The sequence below is a fragment of the Enhydra lutris genome, unplaced genomic scaffold, assembly GCF_002288905.1.
Source record: "Enhydra lutris kenyoni isolate GAN:26980312 unplaced genomic scaffold, ASM228890v2 scaffoldscaffold29, whole genome shotgun sequence".
NCBI lineage: Eukaryota > Metazoa > Chordata > Mammalia > Carnivora > Mustelidae > Enhydra > Enhydra lutris.
The window spans coordinates 21418048-21443253 of NW_019154113.1; the positions used below are offsets into that span (position 1 = coordinate 21418048).

The following is a 25206-nucleotide window of genomic DNA, read 5'->3' on the forward strand; positions in this document are numbered from 1 at the left end:
CAGACACACTGAAAAATCTCTGAATCATTTGGAAGAAGGAGACAGGAGGACGCCCGTCTCCAAAGTGTGTATCTTAAAAAAAGAATATCCTCCCAAACCTTAACATTCCGTATTACACCTAAAAAAAAAAAATAATTGTTCGATTAAATCACCCGATATTCCACACGTATTAACCTTCCTTCGATTATCTCCCAAATGTCTCCTCTGGCTACCTGTCCTCAGCCCCGGGGCCTGCTGAAAGCTCTCATAACACATACTGTGATTTTCTCTTTGGTTTATTCTTTTTTTAAGGTTTTAGTCTTTTATCTGACAGAGAGAGAGAGTGAGCGCGTGCGCACACACGGCAGGGGGGGTGGCAGGCAGAGGGGGAAGCAGGCTCCCCGCCGAGCAGAGAGCCCGACACAGGACTTGATTCCAGGACCCTGAGATCATGACAGCCGAAGGCAGAAGCTTAACCCACTGAGCCACCCAGGTGCACTTCTCTTTGGTTTATTTTCATCTACATTAATTTCTCCTGCCTTTTGGTGTTTCTTATAATGCTGACTTTAAAAAAAAAAAAAGGGTCTGGAACAGAGACCTGAAACTGTGCCCCTATAGACGCAAGTTCCAAACACATTCGAGAAACAAGGGATTAGGCAAAAATAAGTGGGCATCCTTCAAAACATTTCAGAGCCCTTCACATTAATCTCGGTTTTGAGGTTTGCAAGAAGATGTCCTGTCTGCTGTTCATCTAAGTTCAGCGATTCCCACGGAGCGTCTTAACTCTGGTTTGTGAACAACCAGTGAGACAGGAGGGAGGGTTAGGGAAAAAACGGAAGAGTTAATTGTAAGAGTTAACGCCTTTCTTGCTTTGGAAGGACAGAGCTGTCTCCAGGCAGCAAGCTGGATTTTTACGCCGTGTGCCGTCCGCTGTCATCCGCTGGCTCTCAAAGAAATGAGACAAGTGCATCGTAAGTGAAGTTACATCTCTAGCCGACTGCCATGGGCTGCGAACCGCCTACCTGGGGTTGGTAGCCGATCACGCTGATGCATCTCGGGTCCACGAACGTGATGATCCCGTCAGAGTTGTGCCGGGATAAGAACTCCGTGGGCACTGACATCCCACTCATGTCCATGCACACGGGAGAGCTGGTCACCTGGAAAGGGGACAGCCACACTGAGGTGCTTCTGATGGAGACAGAGATGGGGGGGCACGAGAGATGATGGGAAGAATCCACGTGGTGTCTATGTCACAGATCCGAGCCCCAGTGTTCAAAGAGCACTGGCCACACCTCCCACTAACGGCCACCATGCGCTGCCTTGCACTGCTGGGGGCCCGTGTCCTTATCAGGCAGTGGGAATCATGAACCGTGTATCTCAGAGGGTGGGGCGAGATTCTGCACACCAAACCCCGGCACAACGCCTGGCACGTTGCTGGTGCTTGGGAACGCTAACACCCTTCCCTCCTCCCACTGTCCCCTTACTGAGGAGCCTGAGGAACTGGTCAACGTATTCGCAAAGCCGACATTTGCAGAGCGAATGCACTTCACCCACCTGTACGGAATAAGCCATGCTTATCACGTGCAAATAAAACCTCTTATTCATTTATCTGAGGGTGGAAGGAACTAGGACCCAGAAGCATGACAGGCTAGTTTGCTCTGGGCACACACTGCCGGCAGAGGAAGGGCTGGCAGGGCCACAGGGCAAACGAAGAGGGGCCCAGCCCACTGAGTGGCTACCGTGCATGCCAGACACCGAGCCCGTGGGCTTTAAGGACATGATGTGGCACATTTCATTTTCACGAGATTAAAAAGCCATGTTTCCCACATGGCTTTGGGAGGAGAGCTTCCAGGGAAGGGGCACACCCTCAGCTAAGAAGACGGGCTATAAGGAAGGAAAGCTGACGGGTGAGCTCATTGCAGAAGTGCAAGGAAGAGGGAACTACTGATTTCGACGACGTGGATAAAGGCGTCCCCCCAGCGAGACCTTGGAGGAGGCATAAATATGAGTGAAGGGCGGAGGGGGGGTGGGAAGGGAACCGGGAACAGCAGACAGCTGAAACAGCCCGCGGGGCCCACAGGTTGGGGAGGAGCCAGCTGGGTCTGCAGAAAAGGCTTACTGGAGTGTGGGAATCAAGCACGAGGGGGACGGGAGGGATGAGGCTGGAGGAGGACTTAGTGCTTCATCTTGAGGACCTAGGGGAAGCGTTCAAGGTGATCGGCCGGCTGCCCTGGGAGCAGAGACTGACTCTGCCGTGGCTGGCACCCGAGCGGGAATGGACTGAGTGGGGCCCTCTGTATAGCAAGGACTCCATGGTTCACCACGTGTCTCCCTGTGCTCTCCCAGATCCAGCCTCACCCTTGTGCAGACAGGGACCGGAAGCCAGAGAACGCTGGGCACCCAGGGGTCAGAGTGGGCAGAGCTGCATGCACCTGCTCCCTGGAATCGCAAGTCCCTCTCTGGCCCTGCAGAGAGCCGTGCCCTCGCCCTCACCTGGAGTCTTCCGATGGCCACGAGGCAGTACTTGCTGCCCTGCCCCACCTCGGCGTCCTCCTCGGGGATAGTCATTCCTGGAATGAGAAAAGCCAGTGTCAGCGACGTGCCCAAGGTGGGCAGCAAAGGGGAAAGAGCATCCTGGATATTTATCTGTGAAACCAAAATGCAGATCCACACGGCGCACTCGGGGTCTGGAAGGAAGCGAGTGAATTATCCGATGCCCACTCCTGCCCGGCTCCCCTCTCTGCCTGACGCCTCCAATAACTTCCTGGGGACTGGAGCCTGGGCATCTGTGCACGGGGCAGAGGAGCTCAAGGAAGATGAGATGCCCATGACTCATTTACACATTTGCAAAATTTGGCCAACACATCGAGCTACAAAAGAAATCTCAGGAAGAGGTGTAAGTGGGCATTTCCGGTTATGAAAATACTTCCTTTACAGGGGCTAAAAGGAGAAATGGGTGATGGTTACTCAGGACTGATAAACAGTGCTCTATGGGACCATCTGGCTGCCTCTGTCAGGGCAGCCTGCAACTCTTGATATCAGGGTTGTGAGTTTGAGCCCCATGTTGGATGTAGAGATGACTTAAAAACAAAGTATTTAAAAAAAAAAGGAAAAGAAAACCAGTGCTGTGGGTGGGCGGGACTTGGTTAAAACAATCCTCCATGTTCTTTGGTCAGGAAAGAGTGTTCTGCTCTGGGCAGTAGGGCCTGGCATTCGGTCGCTCACGGTGCAAGGTTTCGAGCATCTGCAGTTGGTTATAACAGTTATAGGGAGGTAAGCACCTTTCATGCTGCCCAACACCTCACAGTGTCTCTCAGGACACTGGGCTCCACTTCTCCAGGAATGGGATGAGGCCAGAGGACATGTCCGTCTAGGTGGCCTCGACACACTCCCGGCGAGCCGCTGCCCAGATCTAAGTGCTGGGGAACGTGGGAGGCAGCTGCGGATGAGTGGCGGGAAGAAGGGGCGGGCACGGGCGTCAACAGGAGGAAAGAATGAGGATCACACTCCATTCCGACCCACCGCCTCTGGCTGGGTGGTACCGGGCAATCTTTAGGTTATCACCCGGATGTCTGAATTTCCTCTATTTTCCAAGCACCCCTTGTGTAGTACTCTCAAGTAATACATGATCTCTAAACACAGTTTTGACTTAGGCCCCAGCAATAAAAAGACAGATATTTCCAAGTAAAAATGAGCAAAGGATCTGAATGTTACTCCAAAAAAGATGCACAGATGACTAATAAGCACATGGAGAGAAGCTCAGCGTCATGACTCACTGGGGAGTGCAAATCAAAACCGTAGGGAGATATCACCTCACACCTCTCATGATGACTCTGACAGAAAAAAAGGCAATAACAAGTGTTGGTAAAGACGTGGAGAAATTAGAGCCCCGTACACCACTGGCAGGAATGTAAAATGGCGCCAGGGCTCTGGAAGTCAGTCTGGCAGCTCCGTCATGAGGCTAACCACTGGTCCACCATATGACCCAGCCTTTCCACCCCAAGTGGTACATCCAAGAGAAATAAAAACATCTGTCCACACAAAACCTGTACAGGAGCGCTCACGGCAGCACTATTCACAATAGCCCCCCCAACATCTAAAACCCACTGATGAGTGGATGAGCAAAATGGGTAACTCCATACAATGGAATGGTCTCCAGTCACAAATAGGGAGTGTGATTCGCACTACAGCGTGGGTGAACCTCAACAGCATTGCAGGGAGGGAAAAAAGGCAGACACGAAAGATCACACATCCCATGAGTCTATAGGAAATGTCCAGACAATGCACGTCCATAGATATGGAAAGCAGGTGCCTAGAACTTGGGGAGGAAGGGGACTAGCTGTCGTTGTGTATGGAGTTCCTTATTGCAGTGACAGAAGTATCCTAAAACTAATTTTGTTGACAGCTGCAAAACCATCTGGATGCACCAAAATCCAAATAACGAAACACTCAAAGTGGGTGATGGAGGCATGTAAAGAACCCGGTCCTTTAAGGAAGTTCGGGTTTACTGAAGATTTGATGATGTGTGTATTATATCTCAACAATACTGGTAAAAAAAAATGATTTTGGGGGAAAAAAAAGGTGGCATTGAAGGGAGTAAGAAGCCATTCCAAAGTCCCATAAAAAAAAATATATATATATATATATATATATATATATATATATACACATATATATATATATATGGGCTCCTGGGTGGCTCAGTGGATTAAAGCCCTGCCTTCAGCTCAGGTCATGATCCCAGGACCCTGGGATCGAGCCCGGCATCGGGCTCTCTGCTCAGCAGGGCGCCTGCTTCGCCCTCTCTCTCTGCCTGCCTCTCTGCCTACTTGTGATCTCTGTCAAATAAATAAATAAAATCTTAAAAGAAAAAAAATATATCAAAGGCAACATTTTGGTATATATCTGTCCAGTCTTTCTGGAGCAAGTGTTGAAATTAGAAAAATAAAAGTGTTAAAATTAACCTTAATTATGTTAATACTCTTTATGCCCTTTACTGTGTGTCTATATATATAATGAGATGCTTTTTTTTTTTCCCTTATATTGTTTTGTAACCTGCTTTGGAAACTGTAGAACTTGCTGGGAAAATCTTTCAATATGTTAGAACATCTGTCTTTCATGCTTTCTTCCTACGGATGCACTGTCCTTCATCCAACCCATCTCTATGGTTCTCCACCATGTGGTGCCCCAGCTCACTGCTCGCCTCAGTAATGCAACTGTACACATCCTTCCAGAAAAGTCTCTGAGGATAACGAGAGCTTCCTTCCTATCAAATTCCTAGAAGTGAAATCGCTGGTTTGAAGAACATATACGGTACTTGACTATCAGTTATACTTGCCTTTCTTTTATTTCATCTGATTCAGACTTGTTTTCCATTTGTTCCTTTATGGACAGCCTGGGAAGACATTTGCTATACTAAAGATCTGTCTGGGGTTTTTCCCTCATGGATTTTGAAACTTTCCTTACATAGTAAGAATATATGGGTCCCAGGCAAGTTTCTTACTAAGTGTGTTTCCTATAAAGTATTTTCTCTGTTTGCTTTTTATATAGAATATGATTAAAGTACATAGAATCCAAAGTGTCAGTTTTTACTCTCTGGTTCCTGCCTTTGGGGTTCATTCTCTGAAATGACCTCTACCCTACAGTTATGGAAAATATTCACCCACATTTTCATAGAGTAGTTTTAAAGTTTCATATTTATCTTTAATAAATCTGAAATTTATTTTTTATATGTTTGACTTCATGTTTTCCCAAACGATTAGTCAGTTGTCCTCAAATGATGTACTGCTGACTAATTTTTTCCTTTTCCCACTAACTGAAATGCTTCCTTCACCACACAGCACATTTCTAAAGAGACTTGGGTCTCTTGTAGGTCTTTGGTTCAATAATTTGACTTTTAAGTTCAATTTATCACATTTTAATTATTCAGGCTTTAACATACACATTTTCAGGTTTGGTATGGCAATTTTTCCTCAATACTCTGCTTATCAGGATTTTGTTGGCTATTTTTATATTTATTGGCCCATATGAATTTCAGAATTAACTTTCACTTGAAAGAAATGTCAGTGGCACAATTACTGAAATGGTAGCAAATCTACACCCGGGTTTGGCATGAACTAAAATGTCTGTAATGTTAAAGCTTCCTATTAAAGACCATGCGTGATGCTCCAGTTAAATGGCTCCCACATGCCCCTCAACATTATCCTGCAGTTCAAGCGCTCTCATGTATTTCATGTTTATATATATATATATATATATATATATATATATATATATATATATTTTTTTTTTTTTTTAAAGAGAGAGAGAGCACACGCACAAGCAGGGGGAGCAGCAGGCAGAGGGAGAAGCAGGCCTCCCACTAAGCAGGGAGCCCGATGCGGGGCTCGATCCCAGGACTCTGGGATCATGACCTGAGCCGAAGGCAGACGCTTAACGACTGAGCCACCCAGGCGCCCCTCATGTTAATATTTTTAACACGTATGCTGCAACATTGCTCTCTTTACAAAAGGGTATTTTTCATATTGTGATTTTTCTTTTCTTTTCTTTCTTTCTTCTTCATTTTCTTCTTGGCTCTTTTCTAAATGGCTCTTAGTCTCCGGGAAGACCTTCCATGGATTGGATTCAGTTTTTCAGAGAGATCGTCACATCATCTGCAAATTGTTTATGAAATGTTAATTTCATCGTCCTTTTTTTTACTCTCTTCCTTTCAGTAGTAATTATGCCTCCTTCCCTCCCCTTTACTGCCATGGGTAGAAGTCACACAGTGTTGCTGAGTGAGTGTGAGACCGAGCCTTACCCCTCCCCCCGCCCCCAGTGGAGACCGGACCCGACCACCGGTCCCCATTCTGTCAGGTGCTGATGGGCAGGTCCAGCATTCGTTCTGTCTCTGTTAAGGAAATCCAGTTCTATTATTAGTTTATAAAGATTTATTTTTAAAGTTTACTAACTGAAATGAATTTTTGTCACACAGGCTTTCTCCTTTGGTTAATTAATTACATTAACAGATTTTCTAATGTTAAGCCACTTAGTCTTGCGATCATTATGTGTAACTATTCATTTGGTTTGCTAAAACTTGTATTTAGTGTCTTATACTGACAAATGAAATTCGGTTCATAGTTGTGGGTTTTTTTTTTTTTTTCAATATACCCTTAGCAGTTTTTGTACCAAATTTGTACTAACTTGAACAAACAAAGCAGTATACTTTCCATCTCTTCCTCTACTCTGCAAGTGTTTAAATAATTTGCCCATAAAACCTCCAGGCCTGGTACCACGTAGAGAGTAATTCTTTGCCAGTTTTTACAATTTTTTAAATCTACCTTTGATTTTTTTTCTCTTCTTTATTCAAATCTGGTTACATATTTTCCCAGAAATTAGTTTCTTCCTAAAAATCTTAATATGCATAAATCTCAATTATCCACACTGTTTCTTCCTAAGTTTTTACATATTCTCTGATAAATCTCTTCATTCTTAACATGCATTTATTTTTATTCTTTTTTTTTATTTTTTTATTTTATTTTATTTTATTTTTAAAGATTTTATTTATTTATTTGTCAGAGAGAGAGAGGGAGAGAGAGCAAGCACAGGCAGACAGAATGGCAGGCAGAGGCAGAGGAAGAAGCAGGCTCCCTGATGAGCAGGAGCCCGATGCGGGACTCGATCCCAGGACGCTGGGATCATGACCTGAGCCGAAGGCAGCTGCTCAACCAACTGAGCCACCCAGGCGTCCCTATTCTTTTTTTTTAAATTAGAATTAGATTGTCAGAGGTTTCCTCCTTTACAAGTCTTCATGAAGAACTATGCATCATTAGGGCAATACTTTTGTTTTCAAGTAAGATTTTTTCATTTTTCCTTCTTCATTAACTGTATCTTCTTAGTCTGCTCATGACATTTTGTTTTCTTTTCCTTGCTCATAGGTCAAATAAATTCTACTTGCATAAATTAAATTCCCAATTTTTAAGTTAAATTCCTAATTTCCCCACATTTAATAATGAAAGCATTTCGAGTCACAGCTCTCTTTAAACCCTGTTTCAGCCACATGTCCCAAGTCTCAAGATGTTGTGGGGCCATGGTTGCTAATTACAAAATAGTTTGTAATTAGGGTTTCATTTGATCTCTATCCTTCACCAAAAGTTACTCAGGATAGATTCCTTTATACCAATAGTTGGTTTGCCCTTTTATAAGGATACCAGTTATACGGGATCAGGAACCCACCATATTTCAGTATGACCTCTTTTTCACCTAACTAATTACATCTGCAAGGACTCTATACCCAAAGAGGTCAAATTCTGAAATACTGGGGCTTAGGACTTCAATCTACGAATCTTGGGAAAACACCGTTCAATCTATAGTGCCTTCCATGGGTACTCTGTCTGCTTTTGCCCTTCCTAGTGGGTCAGCCAGGACACAGACGCTGCACATGAACTGAGGCAGTGCCCTCCTGTGTCCCTCACAAGCATCACGAATTAAGCGTGGGCTTTTCCCCACTCGTTAGAGAAGCAGACCCAAAACCGTCCATCAGAATGGGCCGTTAAACAAAACCAATTTGCTATTTCTGTTTTCTTACTTAGTGTTGTGTTATAAAGTTGCATACATTCTTTCAACAGTAATGGTTAAATAAAAATGTTAAACAGTGATATTGGTAAATCTGGGAGCCTCCCAGATGGGTGCTGCGGGTGTGTGATCAGGAGATGCAAAGAGAGACTTAGGTACCAAACACCCGCCAGCTCCCTCCTATGCGCTAAGCCCCGTGCCCGCGGTTTATATACCACAGAAATGTGTACGACGCGGTCCTTGCCCTCCAGGTGCACCGCAGAAGCAGGGAAAACAGATGCCAAACCAGCTGTAATAGTAGCCATGACAGGATGTCAATAAGGTGTCTGGGAGGTTGGTGGAACCCTGGGGAAGGCTTTATAGACAAGGATTGGTGAGAACTGGGTGTGTCTGTCTGGTGGGACTGGCAGGCCCTGGGGATGGATGGCTCTGGATGGCACCAGGGGGAGGAGGTTTCACGTGGTGTCATGGTGATTCTGGTGTGGTTACACCGACTTCTGGGCTCTGAGCACCCATGCCATCAGGGGGTCTCGCATGTAAGGCAAAAACCTACACACACCTCATCCATCTGGAAAGTACTCACTATCACCTCAGCAACCAGAACGAGGTTTCTGTGCTTCCCTCACAGATGTCCCGAGGCCATTCACTACAGTGTGTGCACTCTGCTCTCAAAACAGGCTGCCAGTGCCCAACCCATAGCCTGTTTTATTCCCTTTAATGCAGGATGCCAGCACGTGGGGGGTGTTGTTGTTTAGGCCATGAAGGATGAGAACCAGAAATTTGTGATCAGCTGGAGGCAGGATAAAAACAGGCACATGGGAAGAAACAAGTGTCAGCCACCAGCAGACGGACTTGACAACAGCAAATCCTACGGAGAGCAAAAAGAAACAAACTAAAGCAACCACCAATCAAACAACACCATCAGGGGGTAGCAGGGGGCTGAAAAGCCCTGAAGACATTGCTGAATTGTATCCAGCCCTGGAAGTCTGTCACAAGAGCTCTGAACCAGCAGGGAAAGATGAGACCATGTTCTGTGTCCCTCATTCACTCCATGCGGCAAAAAACAATACAAACAAAATCAGGAACTAAATGTCAGGCTAGAAGAAAATACTTGCAACATATGATAAACAAAGGTTTAATATTCATAACGTTATAAAGACCTCTCCTAAGTAAATGAAGAAAACACACCACCTGACAGGAAAATGGGCATACACCATGAACAAGCAACTTGCAGGGAAATACAGAGTCAACATACCCAGGGAAAGACGTTCAACCTTGCTAAGGAAAAAAATCCAATTTGAAATACATCCTTTCCCCCCTACACTATCGGACTGGCAAAACTTACAAAACAATGGAATCATTGTTGGTGGGAATGTGGGCAGACAGACACACTCCCATCCTGCCTTGTAGGGTAAATATGGCAGTTCTACAAAAAAAGGACTTATATCCTTGTTATTCCAATGCTGAGGTGACCCAGCATACACACCAGCACTCGTGGGTCAAGAATGTGTACAAGGACATTCACTGAAGAATCCCCCACAGGAGCCCCAACCTAAAAACCACCTCAGTGCTCCCAGCTGAGGAATGGCGACGAGCTACTGTGCAGCCAACTTTAGAGAAGGAAGTAGCGCTACATGTCCTACCTTGAAAACATATTTACGATACCTATGATAAGTTAAAAAACAGGCTATGTAATAAAATATACATGAGCTTCAACCGTACACACACACAGAATAAGAAGCACTGGGATGTTATCAGTTGGTTCTTCAGGGTGGGACCTGGGTAGGAAGGGACACTTATTTTTAGTTCATAACCTTTTAAAGATTTTTAAAAATGGGTTTGTGGGTGAATTTTACTGTGTTTTCAAAGGTTTTATAGACCTTTTATATTTCCTTAATGGAGATGGGTTAGTTTTGTCATAGTTATCTTAAGAAAATAAAAAGACACCAGGATAAAAATAAAGGCCAGCACATGCTATCTGGTACTTGAAAAGCGGGGCTGTGCATACTCTGAAAGTCTTCTGAGGTGGTGCCTTGTGCTCCCACAGTGCCAGGACCATGCGCATGGTGAACTTAGATCCAGACGTTAGAACTCTACCCCTTGACCCCCCCACACCAAGAGAAAATGCACCCCATGGTGCTAGAAGTTTAATTCTAAAACAACTGGCAGAACTGCAACCCTGCTTTCCAAATGAGCTGCTCCGAAATCTTGACAATTTACATGCATCATTTTTTTGTCAAAAAGAAAGTCATAAATGATTATCTTCTGTTTATACTTGGACTCAGAAGCTACAGCTTTGTTTCCAATAAATCATGATCTGCAAACAAAAGGCTAGCCAGCAAGGGCCGAGCCACTCAGGCCACAGGGAGGTGCAGCGGGGACATTGGGAGAAAGGGACAGGGGGCACAGCAGCAGCCTCTCTTTAGGCCTCAGCTTCACTGTCCGTAAGGGGAGGAGGGGGCTGTGGCCCCGCCCACTGTGAGACTGAGGCCCCGTCACCTTCCTTGCAGGGGGGAGGGTTTCAATGGAACGCAGTGGGATGTTTTCCAAGGGAAGCCAAAGAATACTGAGCCTCTCGCGCTCCCCACCGTGACAGCAGGACCCCACGGTGACTTTCAGCTCTCACAGACACAATGAGACGCCCCACCAGCTGCCTTTGAGAATCAAACACCTCCCACCAGTGCAGAAGGTAGGGCCGGCAGTCCGCACGCCCAGCCTCAGTCCTGCTGGGGGCTGTGCTGCTCCTTCCCCCACCACCCCAACAGCACCGGGCGCGCTGGGCGCTGGCTGGCACCCCCAGTCAACACGCTCACCTCTGCCTGCCCCTCAGGCCGCCCTGCGCCGGTTCTGCCCGCGCCCCCCACCTTCCCCGGCGTCTCACTGCTTTCCGCTCCATCGTCTGCCCCCATGAACACCAGGCCCCACTCGCCCCTGTTCCCCTTTCTCAAACTAACTGGCTCCCAGATGAGCCCCTTCCAGTCGGCCCTTGGAAGATGTGTTCTTCGCAACCCAAGCCTCTTGCAGGCCCTGAGACCTGGCTGCGTCCAGGGTACCTTCATCATGGGGACCACTGCCCCACCAGGGCTGCTCCTTCCTCCCACGGACCTCAGTCCTCCACCCCCAGGGCTGCCTCCACACGCCTGTCCCGTCGCGGTGCTCTCCCCCACCCCCTCCACCCCCCCTCCCCCAGCCACGGTCCACACTATCGCCGAGTCCACACCCCACCAAAGCACCGCCTCCAACCAATTTCAAGCCCCTTTTTGGAAAACCTCAGAAGGCTCCCCGCTGGTCACCAATTTCAGTGCCATTGATTCCCGTCTGCGAAAGCCACCTCCAGATTGGCTCGCGGGGGGGCGCAGCTCATCCAAGGAGGCGTCTTCCCCAATGACAGGAAGGGCAAAGACTTTTGATAGAATACAGCAATTTTCCGCTACAGGTTGGCTGAGCTCCCCTTCTGGTCTCTCCCTACAGCATACTGGCCCCATGGGGCCTCTTAGAAAATGGCCCTTGGCCTAAGCAAGGAGCAAAAGAAGGCCTGTGTATCCTGTGGAGAGTGCGTCTCAGAGCACAGCAGCTGAGCTCTGCGGGTTACCCCAGGCCCCCCGATACAGGGAGGCGCAAATTGTCTTCATATTTGACATGGTGGTGACAGGGTCTTCGGTGACAGGCTGCTGTGGAGGCCTCCCCGTGAGTGCCCCGAGGAGCCAAACTGGTTCCAGGAAAGACACTTCAGGGAAAAGTGGTCCCCGCGGCTGACACCGACATCACAGAAGACACAGCTTTGGAGGGTCTGTTTGTTCATGTTCAAAGTAGGCTCCATGCCCATCGTGGGGCTCGAACTCATGACCCTGAGGTCAGGAGCCGCGTGATCTACCGACTGAGCCAGCCAGGCGCACCAGAAGATAAGACCTTGGGAAGAGAGTGGCTCGACGGTGATGAAGGGCCCCAGTGCCGGAGGACGGGAGCCCCGACGCGGCATCCTGACTCCCCTGCGTGCTGACCGCAGAGCCTCCAGCCTCCCGGCGGTTCAGGAAATGGGACTAACGACAGTCGCGATCTGTGAAATGGAGCTGCAGTGCACTGGGTGAGAACATGTCCACGAGCACAGAGCACAGTGCCCAGCACCTGGAAATCGGTACAACCAGGTCCTGCTCGCCCTGGGACGTGGAAGGTGCCGTCCTCAGCACTCTTCAAAAGAGGTAGCCTCTGCTTGGTTACAGGCTTCCTCTGGGGTCGAGGGCAGGGGAGGGATGCTGGGGTCCACGGAGACAGAGTCTTGTGGGACCCTGGTTCTACCTCCGCATGCGGGAGGGGCTGGCCTGAGGCGACGCACGAGGTTCTCTGTGGCTCTGGCATTCTGTGGGTCCAAAGGCCAGGTCCAAGTTCATGTTTGATACACTTGGTGAGCTCCTCCTCCGTGGCCGTGGCTGGGCTGCCCTGAGATTCAGTGGTGCATGAGACCCAGCGCCTTCTCTCAAGGAGCTCACTGGCTGTCAGAGGGACGCAGAGCCGGATCACCGTGGTGTCGTGTGGTTAGTGTTGGAACAGAGAGACGAGTGCTGGCTGCTCGGAGGGATGCCAGAGCTGCCAGGAAATGGTGTCAGGAGGGAACGGTTCCTGGCAGGAGCTACAACATTTATCCAAGTGGGTTTTAATAGGAACGGGATAATTTCAGCCATTTTAACAGATTCCAGTCATTCCCTAATCGGTGTCACAAGCTCATTTTGCCCCGCGTTCGATTACCTTTGGAAACTCGCTGCACTAACACCAGGTTTAAATAAATCCTGAGTCATGCAAAACAAGTGTGTAACTGGAAACCGTTGTTTGGGATAAAACCCCGGCATTGGCCAGAAACGTGTGTTCATCTCTTACCCGGGCTTGCGCGAACCCTGTGCAGACACTCATGGAAAGTTGGCCTGTTCTTCAGTAACGCCGGACGGAGTCTGTCCTGGACTGACATCTTCACATGAATTAAGACATATCTGTGCCCTCTGCCAGATGCAGGGGAGAAAGCAACCACCTCTGCAAGTGCTTCGGGCCACTCGCTCATAACATGCTTCCAAGATATTCTCTGAGGAATAGTAATAAGTTTTAGGGGAAAAAAAAAAAAGGTTTCTCTGGCCAAATACATTTGGGAAGCATGGTTTCAACAAAGATAACGAGGTTTCATCACTTGGACCTACACAGCGCATTTAGTATGCTTCTCTAGGAAGGGAAACAGAACGTGAAGTTTCCCACATCACTGACCACAGGATCTTTGCTTCATGGTGCATCTCTGGGGACATGCAAGCTCCAAAGCTATTTTGGGAAATGCTGACCTGCAGGTATGTTGCATTCCTGCTGGTGACTCTAAAGAAATGAGTCCCCTCACTTTGCAAAGTAGAGCTCCGGAGATCACAAGAACAGAGGCCATTTGAGAAACTACCTGAACCTCGCAGATGACAGAGGAAGTGACCAGGGACTGAGCCTGCAGAATCTATGTCAGTACTGGAAACTGGGAGGGTTGCCCTAAGCTGACTCGTAAGCGTGAGGAAATCTGGGAGTGCGTGGTTAGGGCAGGACTGGACTGAGGGAAGAGCGGACCAAGACACAAGCCCCCAGTATCTGAAGGGAAAGGACAGCTGGAGTGTGCAGAAGGGCCCCAGTAAGGCCAACCCATGAGCTTCGAGCTACGGTGGCTTGAGATTAGTGTGGAACGGGGGCAAATCATGAGGGAGAGCCAGGCTTAAACCCACACCTCCCAGAAGGCAGCATGGCGGCCGCATGCCAGTGTGTCTGACCAGGGCCCTATGTGACCTCAGTCATCTCCTGCCCCCACCTCTGTCCTTGGGTGCAAACAGACCCTTGGTCGGGTAATAGGAAAGGGAAGCATTCCTCTTCTGCCCTTGTTAGGGCCTGACAGATTGAACTGGAACCCACATGGCCAGTGGCGGAAGCAGGCCCAAGCCTTGCAACGGGCAACCCCACGGCAGCCTCTGGAGGGCAAGCCACGTGGGAAAACACCAGCATGTGGAAAAGGGGAGACAGAGTGGGAAAGCCCCAAACTCAGTGACCCGGCATGACACAAGAGGACATGATAGTTACGAAAAGGTCACAGCCTTAACTCAGCAAGCGCTGAGTTCCTGTGAAACGTACCATTGCGGAGTTTTACAAACTTAACAGGCATCACATGTAGAGGATTCGGACTGAGAAACTCCCCAAGAACTTGGAAGAAAAGGTTTCTAACCAATGTAAGCCGGAGGGGAGCTGCAGGTGTGAGCGGAGCAGGCGGAGAGGCAGGCGGGGGCCGTGCAGATGAACTTCCCGGCGGAGAGGAAAGACCCCACTGTGCAAGTGCGAGTGCCCACCCAGCACCAGCGAAGAGGAATGAAAACAGCCTGACCCTGGATGCCACGTGAGTGAAAGTCCTGAATTCCACGGATACACTCAAAACAACCTACAAACGGCACAGCGGGAGAAAGGAGAAGCAGACTGCCAGAAAAGGAAAACAAAAGCCCGTCTCGGGCCTCTCCGGAGAGGGAGCCCCGTGACCCAGGAGCTCTCGGGGTGGCCATGGGGGAGCCGCGGGGAGGCCCCAGGGAGGAGGGCGCAGACGGGGGAGGAACTGGGCGTGGCACGCCCTCTCGTTCCTGCTGCAAGAGACCGCAGGGTCAGGCCAGCAGTGAGGGAGACAAGACGGCGGAGGGAACGTGGTCCAGAGACGAGGCTGAGCCAACAGGGCCGACCAAGTGTGGGTGACCAACTTCTGGAAACACAGATGATGTACGACGATGCCCATAGCTGATCTCTGCGCTACGCATCTGAAGCCCCAGGTTATCTCCACGCCCATCCGCACGGGTGAGGGGAGGCAGTCTCGTGCACCCCTAGGCATGGGGCCTCTGGAATCCATCGTGGACCCGAACCCTGCCAGCCACACTCGCAGCCCGCACCTGCTTTTCCCACTTCCTGCATCCCCCTCCCTCTGCAAGGCATGGCCTGATTTGGGCACGATTTCTCCCTGGGTGAGTCTCCTCCTCCCACTTTACTCCAACATGCCGACTTATCTGTAGGAAACTTCAGCGGCCTTCAGTGACATTCTGTGCACTGAAGAGCAGGGTCCACACTCCCTGCCTGGCCCACGGGGCCCCAACCCCCGGATCAGACTCAACCATCTCCCTCACCAGCTGCGGTGAGCCACCGGGGCGGCCAGCCCGGTTCGCCTCCCACTGGCGGCGAGCAGAGCACTGTGGTGAGAGCATCAGGAAGGCCTGGTCTCACAACCCAGCCGTCTGCGCTTGCGGCTGGGACCTGGGCTCATGACGGCACCACGCGGGTCTTCAGTGTCTCCTCTGACAGGCACAATATCAGGGTTCCTCAGGGTTCTCATAAAAATTAAAGAGCATAAGCACACAGAGGCCACTCCTAGAGCCCAGCAGGCGGCGAGCAGTCACCAAGGGAGCTGTGGTCATTATTCAAACCCCAGACCCTCACCCACACTAGCCCTGTGCCTGCAAAACATTTTTTTCAATTAGGAAATTCCTACATCTCCTTCCTGCCTGCATTTCAGCTCTGGTGTTACACCCTCCTTGCCTGTGGGGCTCCCATGAGGGCTGGCCACAGGGAGGAGGAGAGAGAAGCCGGCAGTGATGCTCCCGGCGGACGGCAGCCTCCCTACCTGTGCCCCTCTGCTGACCCCGACACCAGGCTCTGCCAGTACCTGCACGCCTGCCCGTCCCCTCCCCTGGCCTGTGAGCTACCAGGGCAGAACCCGTGCCAGACGAGCCAGCCCCAGGGTCCCCAGGACCTCGCAAAGCGCCTGGCCTGTGGCAGGACCTCGAGCACCGTCACTGAAGGACACAGAGCGGTGGCTGTGCCCGGCCCAGGAGCGAGAAGCCAGACGACTCCGCAGCTGCTGCTTGGGCTCTCCTGGATGTGCCGTCCGACCAGGTCCTCGGCTCGCCCGCTGCAGCAGGAGCTGGTCCCCGGGGGCACGGAGGTGTGCGGGCGCCACAGACAGAACAGGGTGGCCAAGGGTCAAAGAGAGCAGGGGTGCAGCCACCACCTGGCAGGTTGGGGGCCTCCATTCAGACGAACCAGCTTTTGGAGATTTTCAAATGAAGGCAACACACACACACACGCTGTGTACGCAAGGGACGTGCGAGAAGTGCAGGGCCGTTGGGGATGAGCTCGTGGCCGGGCTGGGCTGTCAGGTGAGGGGACAGTGCTGGCCTGGCCACAGCAGATGCTGACCCAAACCCCCAAACCCCTCAGGCCCCTGGCACGCTGCGGCTGAGGCTCACCAACAGCCTTGCAGTAGAGGGAGCCTAGAGCATGGGGGGCACCAGCCACGGAGCCCCTCCCCACCATGCGGCCCGTGGGAGGGCCGGATCCGGTCAGCGCCCCCCTCCCCTGGGTCGGACCGTGGGTCCCCTGGGCAGATGCGTGGCCTCATGTGCAGAGATCCCCCCAGCCCCCCCAGCCATCGGGGCTGAGGCAAGCCGGTCAGAGCAGAGTCCCTGAAGACAGGCCTGCAGGGAGGGGGCCTCTGGCTCAAGGCCGGACGTCCGCCTGAAACGCAAGAGCAGGGCGATGGCAACCAGCTGGGGCAAAAAATGTCATCTTCCCAACGTCGGCATTTCTTGGGCTCCGAGCACGCCTCACTAGAGGTGAACTTCCTCACCGTCTGAGCCTGCTGGCCACAGCGCGTCTGCTTCTAGACACGATGCAGGCACAGAAGCAGAGGGGACTGTTTGGGAACCCCGCTCCTTCTTCCCGTCGCACCCCAAACACTTCAAATGAAACCCACATAGTACACAGCACAGCAAGGGGAACTGGGGAGGCCACCGTGTCACAGATGCGGCTCGGGACCCACGGGAAGGCATGGTGGTGTCAGCGGGCCCCAGGCAGAGGTCTGAGTGCTCCACCAGCTGGCCAGGGAGGAGGCCCACAGGCCGCACGTGGGTCTTCCAGGACTCTTTCCCGAGGCCCTCATCTGCTGCACGAGGTCTACCTCTTCTGCTCCCCTCTGGAGAAGTCCAAGGGCGCCTGTCGATAGATCTTCAGCAACATGGGCACTTAGGACTTCAGCCTTTCTAGCCACGTTTGTAAGTAAGGAGCTTGGGGCGAGCAGGGACAGCAAGGCTCCAGAACATTCACAATGCCCCATGCAAGTCGGGGGGAGTCGCTGCTCCAGTCCCATGACCTTATCCCGGGGCGAGTGTGCCAATGACCTCACCACAGCCACCTTGTTGCGGCCCCATGACTCTCTTCCAGCTTAAAAGGCTTCTGGGAAAGTAGATTGTACAAGATTGGAAATTCTGGCACGAAATTCTTTCCCATATCCACCCCCATAGGTGAACTATTCTGTTTCCATCTTTCCTTCTCCCCTTTCTTCCTTTCATCCATCCACCCATCCCTCCGTCCATCTGTCCAGTCTTTAGGAAATACACACTCCGAGCCAGGTCTGAGCTAAGCACTGGGATGGGAAATGCGTGCAGCGCACACGCCGTCTAGAGAGATCTCCGTGGGAACCGCGAAGTGTCATACGTGCTGAGAGTGTGGTCTCCACCAAGGGCCAGCGTATCCTCCGCCGCAGAAAAAGGAGGCATCAGCTGAGCATCCCCGAGGCAGGCTGTAATCATCACGTGTGGATATAGGCTTGTGTTCTGGAACCTTCTCCCTTGTAGATGCACAGCAGTGAAATACAATAACAAAACAAAACCAAAATGCAAACAAAAAAGATGTAATTTCTGAATTCAGTGCAAGCCACTTAATCCAACCGTCTGGAATGTGCTTTAGAAAGTTCAGATTGGCTGCTTCTTCCTCTTCTTCTTTTTAAGAGAGAGAGAGAGAATGTGAGCAAGGGGGAGGCACAGAAGGGGAGAGAATCCCAAGCAGACTCCCCGCTGAGCATGGCGCCCAACTTGGGGCTCCAACTCACGACCCTGAGATCATGACCTGAGCCGAAAGCAAGATCCGGGGCTTAGCCGGCTGAACCACCCAGGCGTCCCCAGACTGACTTCTTTAAAACATCATTTTTGGGGGCGCCTGGGTGGCTCAGTGGGTTAAGCCTCTGCCTTCAGCTCGGGTCATGATCCCAGGGTCCTGGGATCGAGCCCCACATCGGGCTCTCTGCTCAGCAGGGAGCCTGCTTCCTCCTCTCTCTCTGCCTGCCTCTCTGCCTACTTGTGATCTCTCTCTGTCAAATAAATAAATAAAATCTTTAAAAAAACAAAAACATCATTTTTTGTGATTATAAAAATCCCATAAAAGCCAGGCAAATGCAGGAGCGAAGAGAGAAGAGACAAGGAAGGAACCCGCCGCCCCAGAGGAGTAACACTGAGTTACATTGTATGTACAATTTATCAACACGGAGACCCGCTGCTCACTTCCGACAAAGGTAAACCTGGGATCTGTTTCTGCAGCATAACCTGCCGTTCTTGTTTACACGTCCTAGCACTCTGCTTCCTCCTTAAGTGTCCTTTGTCAGCAAAGTCTAGTTTGTGGTCACTTATCCCATCAGATGCTCCGTGCTGCTTTCAACCAACTCTCTGTCCCCGAAATTTAGACTAATTGAATACTTTTACGATTATAAATTATGCTGAAACATATATATAACATATGATATATTTAACAGATAACAGACAATAGATAAATGTATACATAACACATAAAGCTTAAACTTCTCGGATTAATTTCCTGGACTGAATTCCTACAAAAGCAGTCCTGTCCACTGGGGAATGGACATCTTCAAGCACTTGGTAACACCAGTGAATGAGTCTACAGGTCTGTGCTGATTTATAATATCTCCACCAGCAGCACATCAAGGCGTCCGTTTTTCTGAATCTTACCAATGCTGTGTATTTTGTCCTTTTTGCTTTTTGCCATTTGATAGGTAAGGGAAGACCATAACAAATTATTTTGATTTGCAGCTCTAACAGGGAACTAAAATTTTCCCATCTGCTTAGTCTGTGTATGTGTTTATATTTATACGTGTTTTTAATACCCTGTTCATATCCTTTGCTCATTTCTTCCAACTGAGTTAAAATCTGCCTCTTGGTAACTTTCCTCTTTTGGTCCCAACTGTGCCTTCTGGAATGATCCTAAGTAAGATTAATTTCTCCTTCATAGGACACCCCCTCAAATACTTCAAGACAGAAATCATGCCTTGCTTTCTCCAAGACAAACACCCTGGCTCCTTCAACCCTTTCTCACTTGGCACAAGTACAGGCGGTTGCCGAAGATGTCATACTAAGTCCTGCTGTGCCATCACCCTTACCATGCCCAATGCTCGTGGGGACAGACCTCATGCGACTTCAGGAAGGCCCGCCTGGGGTCATCTGTGCAGGCTCCAGGGGTAGCCACCAGCCCGCACCCTGGGTCTCAGACTCATTTCTTCTGCTCATTCCACAAGGACCCTCTGAGTTAGACTCATGATGATCGTGGCATTTCTCATGATACCCTAGGTCTGGAGCCCAGACAAAGTGGTCAGAAGGAGAGTACTCTGCGGCCGGAAACAGGATGAAGGATTCGCCTGGTATGATGAGAATGATTAACGACTTCCGAAGAGGAAGACATTAAGAACCAGACAGGCTCCCCAGAGCTGGATTTGGTGGTACTGACCCGCCCAGGGTCAAGCCTTGTCCAGGAAACTCCCCTGACCCTGGGGTCACTTGGGGTGCGGGTCCCACCTCTGGCCCCAGAGCTTGTGGTTTCACCGTACTCTGCTGTGGTCATCTGTGTAGGTGCTGCCCTCCCCCCACCCCAGCCACACATCTCTGTGCTCCCCAAGGAGCAGGCCCATGTCTGGAGCCAGACAGCCTTGCTCAGAAACAGGCACACATGCGGCCATCGCGTGTGCTCATGAGCTGCACGGCGTGGGAGTCTCTCTCCCGGCTGTCCACACCTTCTGAGACACACCTGGTCTCACAAATAGCGCAAAAGCTCACAGGTTCCCTGAACCACAGACAAGAGCGTCCATGACAGAGACCAGGTAACCCCACGGCATGGCAGGACCGTGTCTGGGAAAGACGTCAGCTTCTGAGGGCTCTCCCACATCTGCCAGGACTGACCAGTTCTAGAGTGTCATCATGACCGTTTCTAGATCTACAGAGCAGAGGTCCGGGCTCTGAACACTGTGAGGCAGTGCGGCTTTATGAGTTCCTGTCTTGAGTCGAGCTGGGGCCCTCGGGCAAGCAGCTCCCTGACAGCAATTCTGTGCATTATGGTTACATAGGAGAAAACATATAAATAAAAAGTACATAAGTTAAGAAATATACATACTTTATATATTTATGTCAAGCTAGTATATATACGTGTGTGTGTATATGTACACACAGCCAAAATTAAACACAGCCAACTCCTGGAAAAATTAAACTGTGCACTACAACCTGTATACCTCAGCCACTATTACCCGACATGTCACCTCTGGATCTCAGCACAGATTTACAAGGTGTGCTTAAAGGCAAGAAAAAACACAGTCCGAGGAGACAAAGCAAGCATCATTACCAGACTCAGATATGAATGACACAGACCTTGAAATTACTAGACGGGCAATTTAAAATAACTGTAATTAATATGGTAAGGGCTCTACTGGGAGAACAGATAATAGCAAAAACAGATGGGTAACGCAAGCAGAGGGAAGGAAACTCCAGGAGGAAAACAGAAGGAAATGTTAGAAATAACGAACGCTACAGAAATGGGCACTGCCTCTGATAGATTCATCCGTAGATTGGATGCTGCAAAAGAAAGACTCAGTGAGCTTGAAGACGTGCCAATTGAAGGTCCCAAAAATAAAATGCAAAGAGACAAAAACAGAGAGAAAAAATCCAGACACAATCCCCCCAACTTGTAGCACCATTTCAAACAATGTAATGCCTGGACATTTGCAATACCAAAAAGAGAAGAAAGAGAACAGAACCAAAGGACTTGTGAAGAAATAATGTCTGAGAGTTTTTCAGAACTAATGACACCGTACCACAGATGCAGGAAACTCAGACATGACCAAGAAGTAGAAATAACCAAAAAGCAAAACAAAATGAAGTACTGAGGCACGTCATGGAACGACTGAGGTTTTTTGCAGAAAACCAAAGACAAAGGAAAAATCTTGAAAGAAGCCAGAAAATTAAAAAAAAAAAAAAAAAACAACAAACAAAAAGTCCCACGCTACCTGTGGAAACACAAGGATAAGAGTTCTGTGGACTTCTCATCAGGAACCATGAAAACAAGGAGAGAGAATACTCATTCATTCATTCGTTTAGCAGGCTCCATGCCCAGCACGGAGCCCACGTGGGGCTCAAACTCACGACCGTGAGACTGAGACCTGAGCCAAGATGAAGCTTCGGACACTTGCCTGAACCATCCAGATGCCCTAGGAAGAGACAATATTTAAAGCATTGGAGGAAAATATGCACTGCCCTAAAATCCAATATCCAGTGAAATTATCCTTCAAGAGTGAGGGGGAAAAATGACTTTCTGTGAAAAACAGAAACCGAGAGAACTCATCACCAGCAGAGCTGTCCTGCAAGAAATGTTACAAGAGGCTCTTCAGGAAGAAGAAAACAACGCGGGTTAGAAACACGGATCCATGTAAAGGAAGGCAGAGTGTCAGAGAAAGAAGAAATTTAGGTAAAATAAACTTTATTTTTATTACTCTTAATTGAGCTAATATACTTCTGCGCATTCCGAGTAATAATGCTAACAATGCGTAGGGCGACGAGGCCCGTGGATAAGTGAACCGCACGGGAGCAGAGCCGCAGGTGATGCGGGAGCAGGAGGGAACAGGAAAGCCGAGTGATGCCGTCCTTGCAGTACCCACGAAGTGGAGCGCAGTCGTGTGCCCATCACCCCTACCTGACTCCAGAACCTCTGTGTCACCCTGACGAGACACGCTGTACCACGACCCGTCATTCCCCGGCACCCGGAAACCACAAAACTACTCTCATCGGGAAGGACCCGTCTTGTCTGGATATGGCACATAAACGGAATCGAATCACGCGTTGCCTGTTATCTGGCTTCTCTTCCAGGCTCAGCGTGACGTTTTCCAGGCTCACCAACGTGGCAGCATGGGTCCGGCCCTCGCTTCCTCGACGGGCTGAATAACACTGTGTCATGCGGATACTTCATTTTCTACTTCTCCATTCGTCAGCAGGCGAGCACGTCTGGGTTGCTTCCACATTCTGGCCGTGAACATGGTTGTGAACGTCCGTGTGCACGTGTCTCGGTGGACAAATGCTTTGGGTTCTCCTGAGCTCACCTGGGAGTGGGTCTCCTCCGTCACGGGCAGCTCTACGCCTAACGCTGTGACGACCGGCCACCCGGTTCCCTAAGCAGCTGCGCCATTTTCCATCCCCACCCGCCCTGAGGGCTGCCAGGAGGGCTCCACACCCTCAGCAGACCCTGCGCGGGCCGTCTGTCTGTCTGAGCCCTCCCAGTGAGTGTCGGAGGTACCGTCTGAAATGCCACCGTGACTTCACCCCGGGCTCCAGGTGACAGAATTCAGAAGCAGCTGAGGCTCCCACTACCCCTGCAGGATTGCTTTTCAGAAACCTTCGCTTCAAGAAGCACGGTTTTTTCCAGTTACGAAGATTGTTATGTTCTTAGCATAAAGAAGAAGAGCTTTCTGCCTCTCTCCATAGGAAGACGTCCCTAGCGGGAAAGTAGGGTAAGGTGAGGAGAGCGCCCGCCTCCCTTGGGATGAGTGCGCGGCTCCTACTTACCTGCCGGGGGCCACGCCTTGATGTACCCCGTGCAGTGGACCACAGCGTACTGGGCCTCCCCTTCTTTCACGGGACCAAGGCCGTTCCTAAAGAAAGAGCATTTGTGAGTCGGCTCTCAGCACCTGGCGGGGAGGCAAGGCCACCGATGGCTCCTCTGCGGTCTAAGCCACAGGGGTCATGCTTGCCTTGTGGGTTTGGATGGTGCCTTCCCAGCAGCCTGCTCTCCCTCCTGCGAAGCTGCACCCAGCTCCCCGCTACCCCTGTGTGCAGCCCCGAGGCGTGTGCCCCACGCCTCTCCCTGCACTCAGCCCCTCTCCAGGTCCCGCCCCCCATGGCTCAGTGCACTCAGGCTTTCTCCCAGCACAGCCCCAAACCCATGTCAGAAAAGCCTACTGACCTGAACCTTTTTCTCATGGTGGTTATTCTGTTCAGAGGGAGGTGGTCCAGAGGAGCGTTTCCACACCTGCGATTCCAGAAACGGTCAGAATGAGTAAAGGCCTTAGCAAGCTTCTACAGCCTAGAGCGCTGCGGTCAGAAAGGTGGGTCTGCTGTGACACTCACACACCGACCCGCGAGCCCAGTAGCTAGTTCCCTTCTGGAGTGTCAACGCGGGCTTGCGTGTGCCCTGGAATCTGGACTGTCCCTGAAGGCCAGGGCAGTGTGACCCGCTGGGCACTGATTGGGGCCCGGCCCGGAGGCTGGGGACACAGAAAGACTCTAGGGAACCCTGGCCATGCTCCAAGCTGCAGACTCACGTCTGTGCCACTGGGGGCTTTCAGGAAAGTGGGCAGATGGGCAATGACCACGGTGACGTCATTTCAGGCCTCAGCAGTGACAGCAACTCCACACGCATGGGGCCCACTGGTGACAAGAAACATCTCGGGCTCGGGCTGCCATCCGGGGACCCTCCCTACTGCCTGCATGGCCCTGCCCGGCAGTCCCACGGCCGCTGATGGCAGAGGGCAGACTGCGGACAGAGGGCGGAACAGCCTTTCCGAGGGTCCTTCTGGGAGGCAGGCTGCTCTGGGGGGGCCTTTCCTGCCTCTGTCCTCCATGGCCCCCCAGGCTCTGAACAGCCAGGTCTGCCCCGTGGCCAGAAGCAGGTCACACCTTGGTCTACCCCCCTTACATGGGCTCCCCGTTCCCAGCTCCATGACTGGTAACGCTCTGGATGTCGGCCACGCTACATGGCCAAGATAAGGGTCCACGTGTCCTCAGTCTGGGGCAGCGGCCCACACACGCGTGTTTCCCCAGTAGGGTCGATCCAGGACCCCAATGCCCGGGCGAGCTGGCCTGGCTCTCAGCATCTTCCTCAAACTAACCCCGCTTTGGAGGACAAGGTCGTGCGCTCAGCAGACGGCAGTGCCACCCGCTTCACAGGAGTCCGGGTCGTGTGGAGCTGGGACCACAAAAAGCCACTGGACTGTGCCCCCCGGAGCGCCCAGGGCAGGGAGAGGGCTGCCTGAGCGGCGTGATGGGGCAGTGCTTATGGCATGGAGGCTACTCGGGGACGCTCCTAGGGAGGGCCTTCACCGGGTAAAGCTTGGGGCGGCAGCTCTGAAAGGTGGGCGCTGTCCTGGAGGCCCGCCACACGGGGATGGGTGTGCACACCAACCCAGGCACCCGTGCGTTGTACCTACGGCCTCCCATGTCATTCAGAGCAGAAGCTGATGTCTTATGATGACCTGACATCCCAACCCTCCGGACCAGTGTTCCCATCACCACACCCCATTCACTCTGCTCCTGGGAGAGTAGCCCCTTCATCCCTCGAGCAGGCCAAGAACACCCCTGCCTCAGGGCCTTTGCACTTGCTGTTCCCTCTACCTGTGTTTTCTTTCCCCAGATATTCCCAGGTCTCCACTCAAAATGTCACAGTAGCCACGGGCCCTCCCCTCACCTACCTAAAAACCAAGGCATAAGCCAGTAGCCCCCACTCCTTCCTACTCCTTCAGTTTGTTTTATTTTCCTCAGCAGCACT

The 25206-nt window shown here is 50.9% G+C and overlaps 1 protein-coding gene across 5 annotated transcripts in view; it reads right to left on the minus strand.

Annotated features, from left to right (window-relative positions):
- Positions 1-25206, minus strand: part of LOC111152532 (aryl hydrocarbon receptor nuclear translocator 2) — a 116856-nt gene that overhangs the window by 35774 nt on the left and 55876 nt on the right. For all 5 annotated transcript variants that reach the window (XM_022511018.1, XM_022511017.1, XM_022511019.1 and 2 more), the window contains 4 exons: positions 23626-23691; positions 23229-23314; positions 2473-2549; positions 1002-1136 (listed from right to left, as the gene is read on the minus strand). In XM_022511018.1, coding sequence (XP_022366726.1) covers positions 1002-1136; positions 2473-2549; positions 23229-23314; positions 23626-23691 — 364 coding nt within the window. The remainder of the gene's footprint in view (positions 1-1001; positions 1137-2472; positions 2550-23228; positions 23315-23625; positions 23692-25206) is intronic.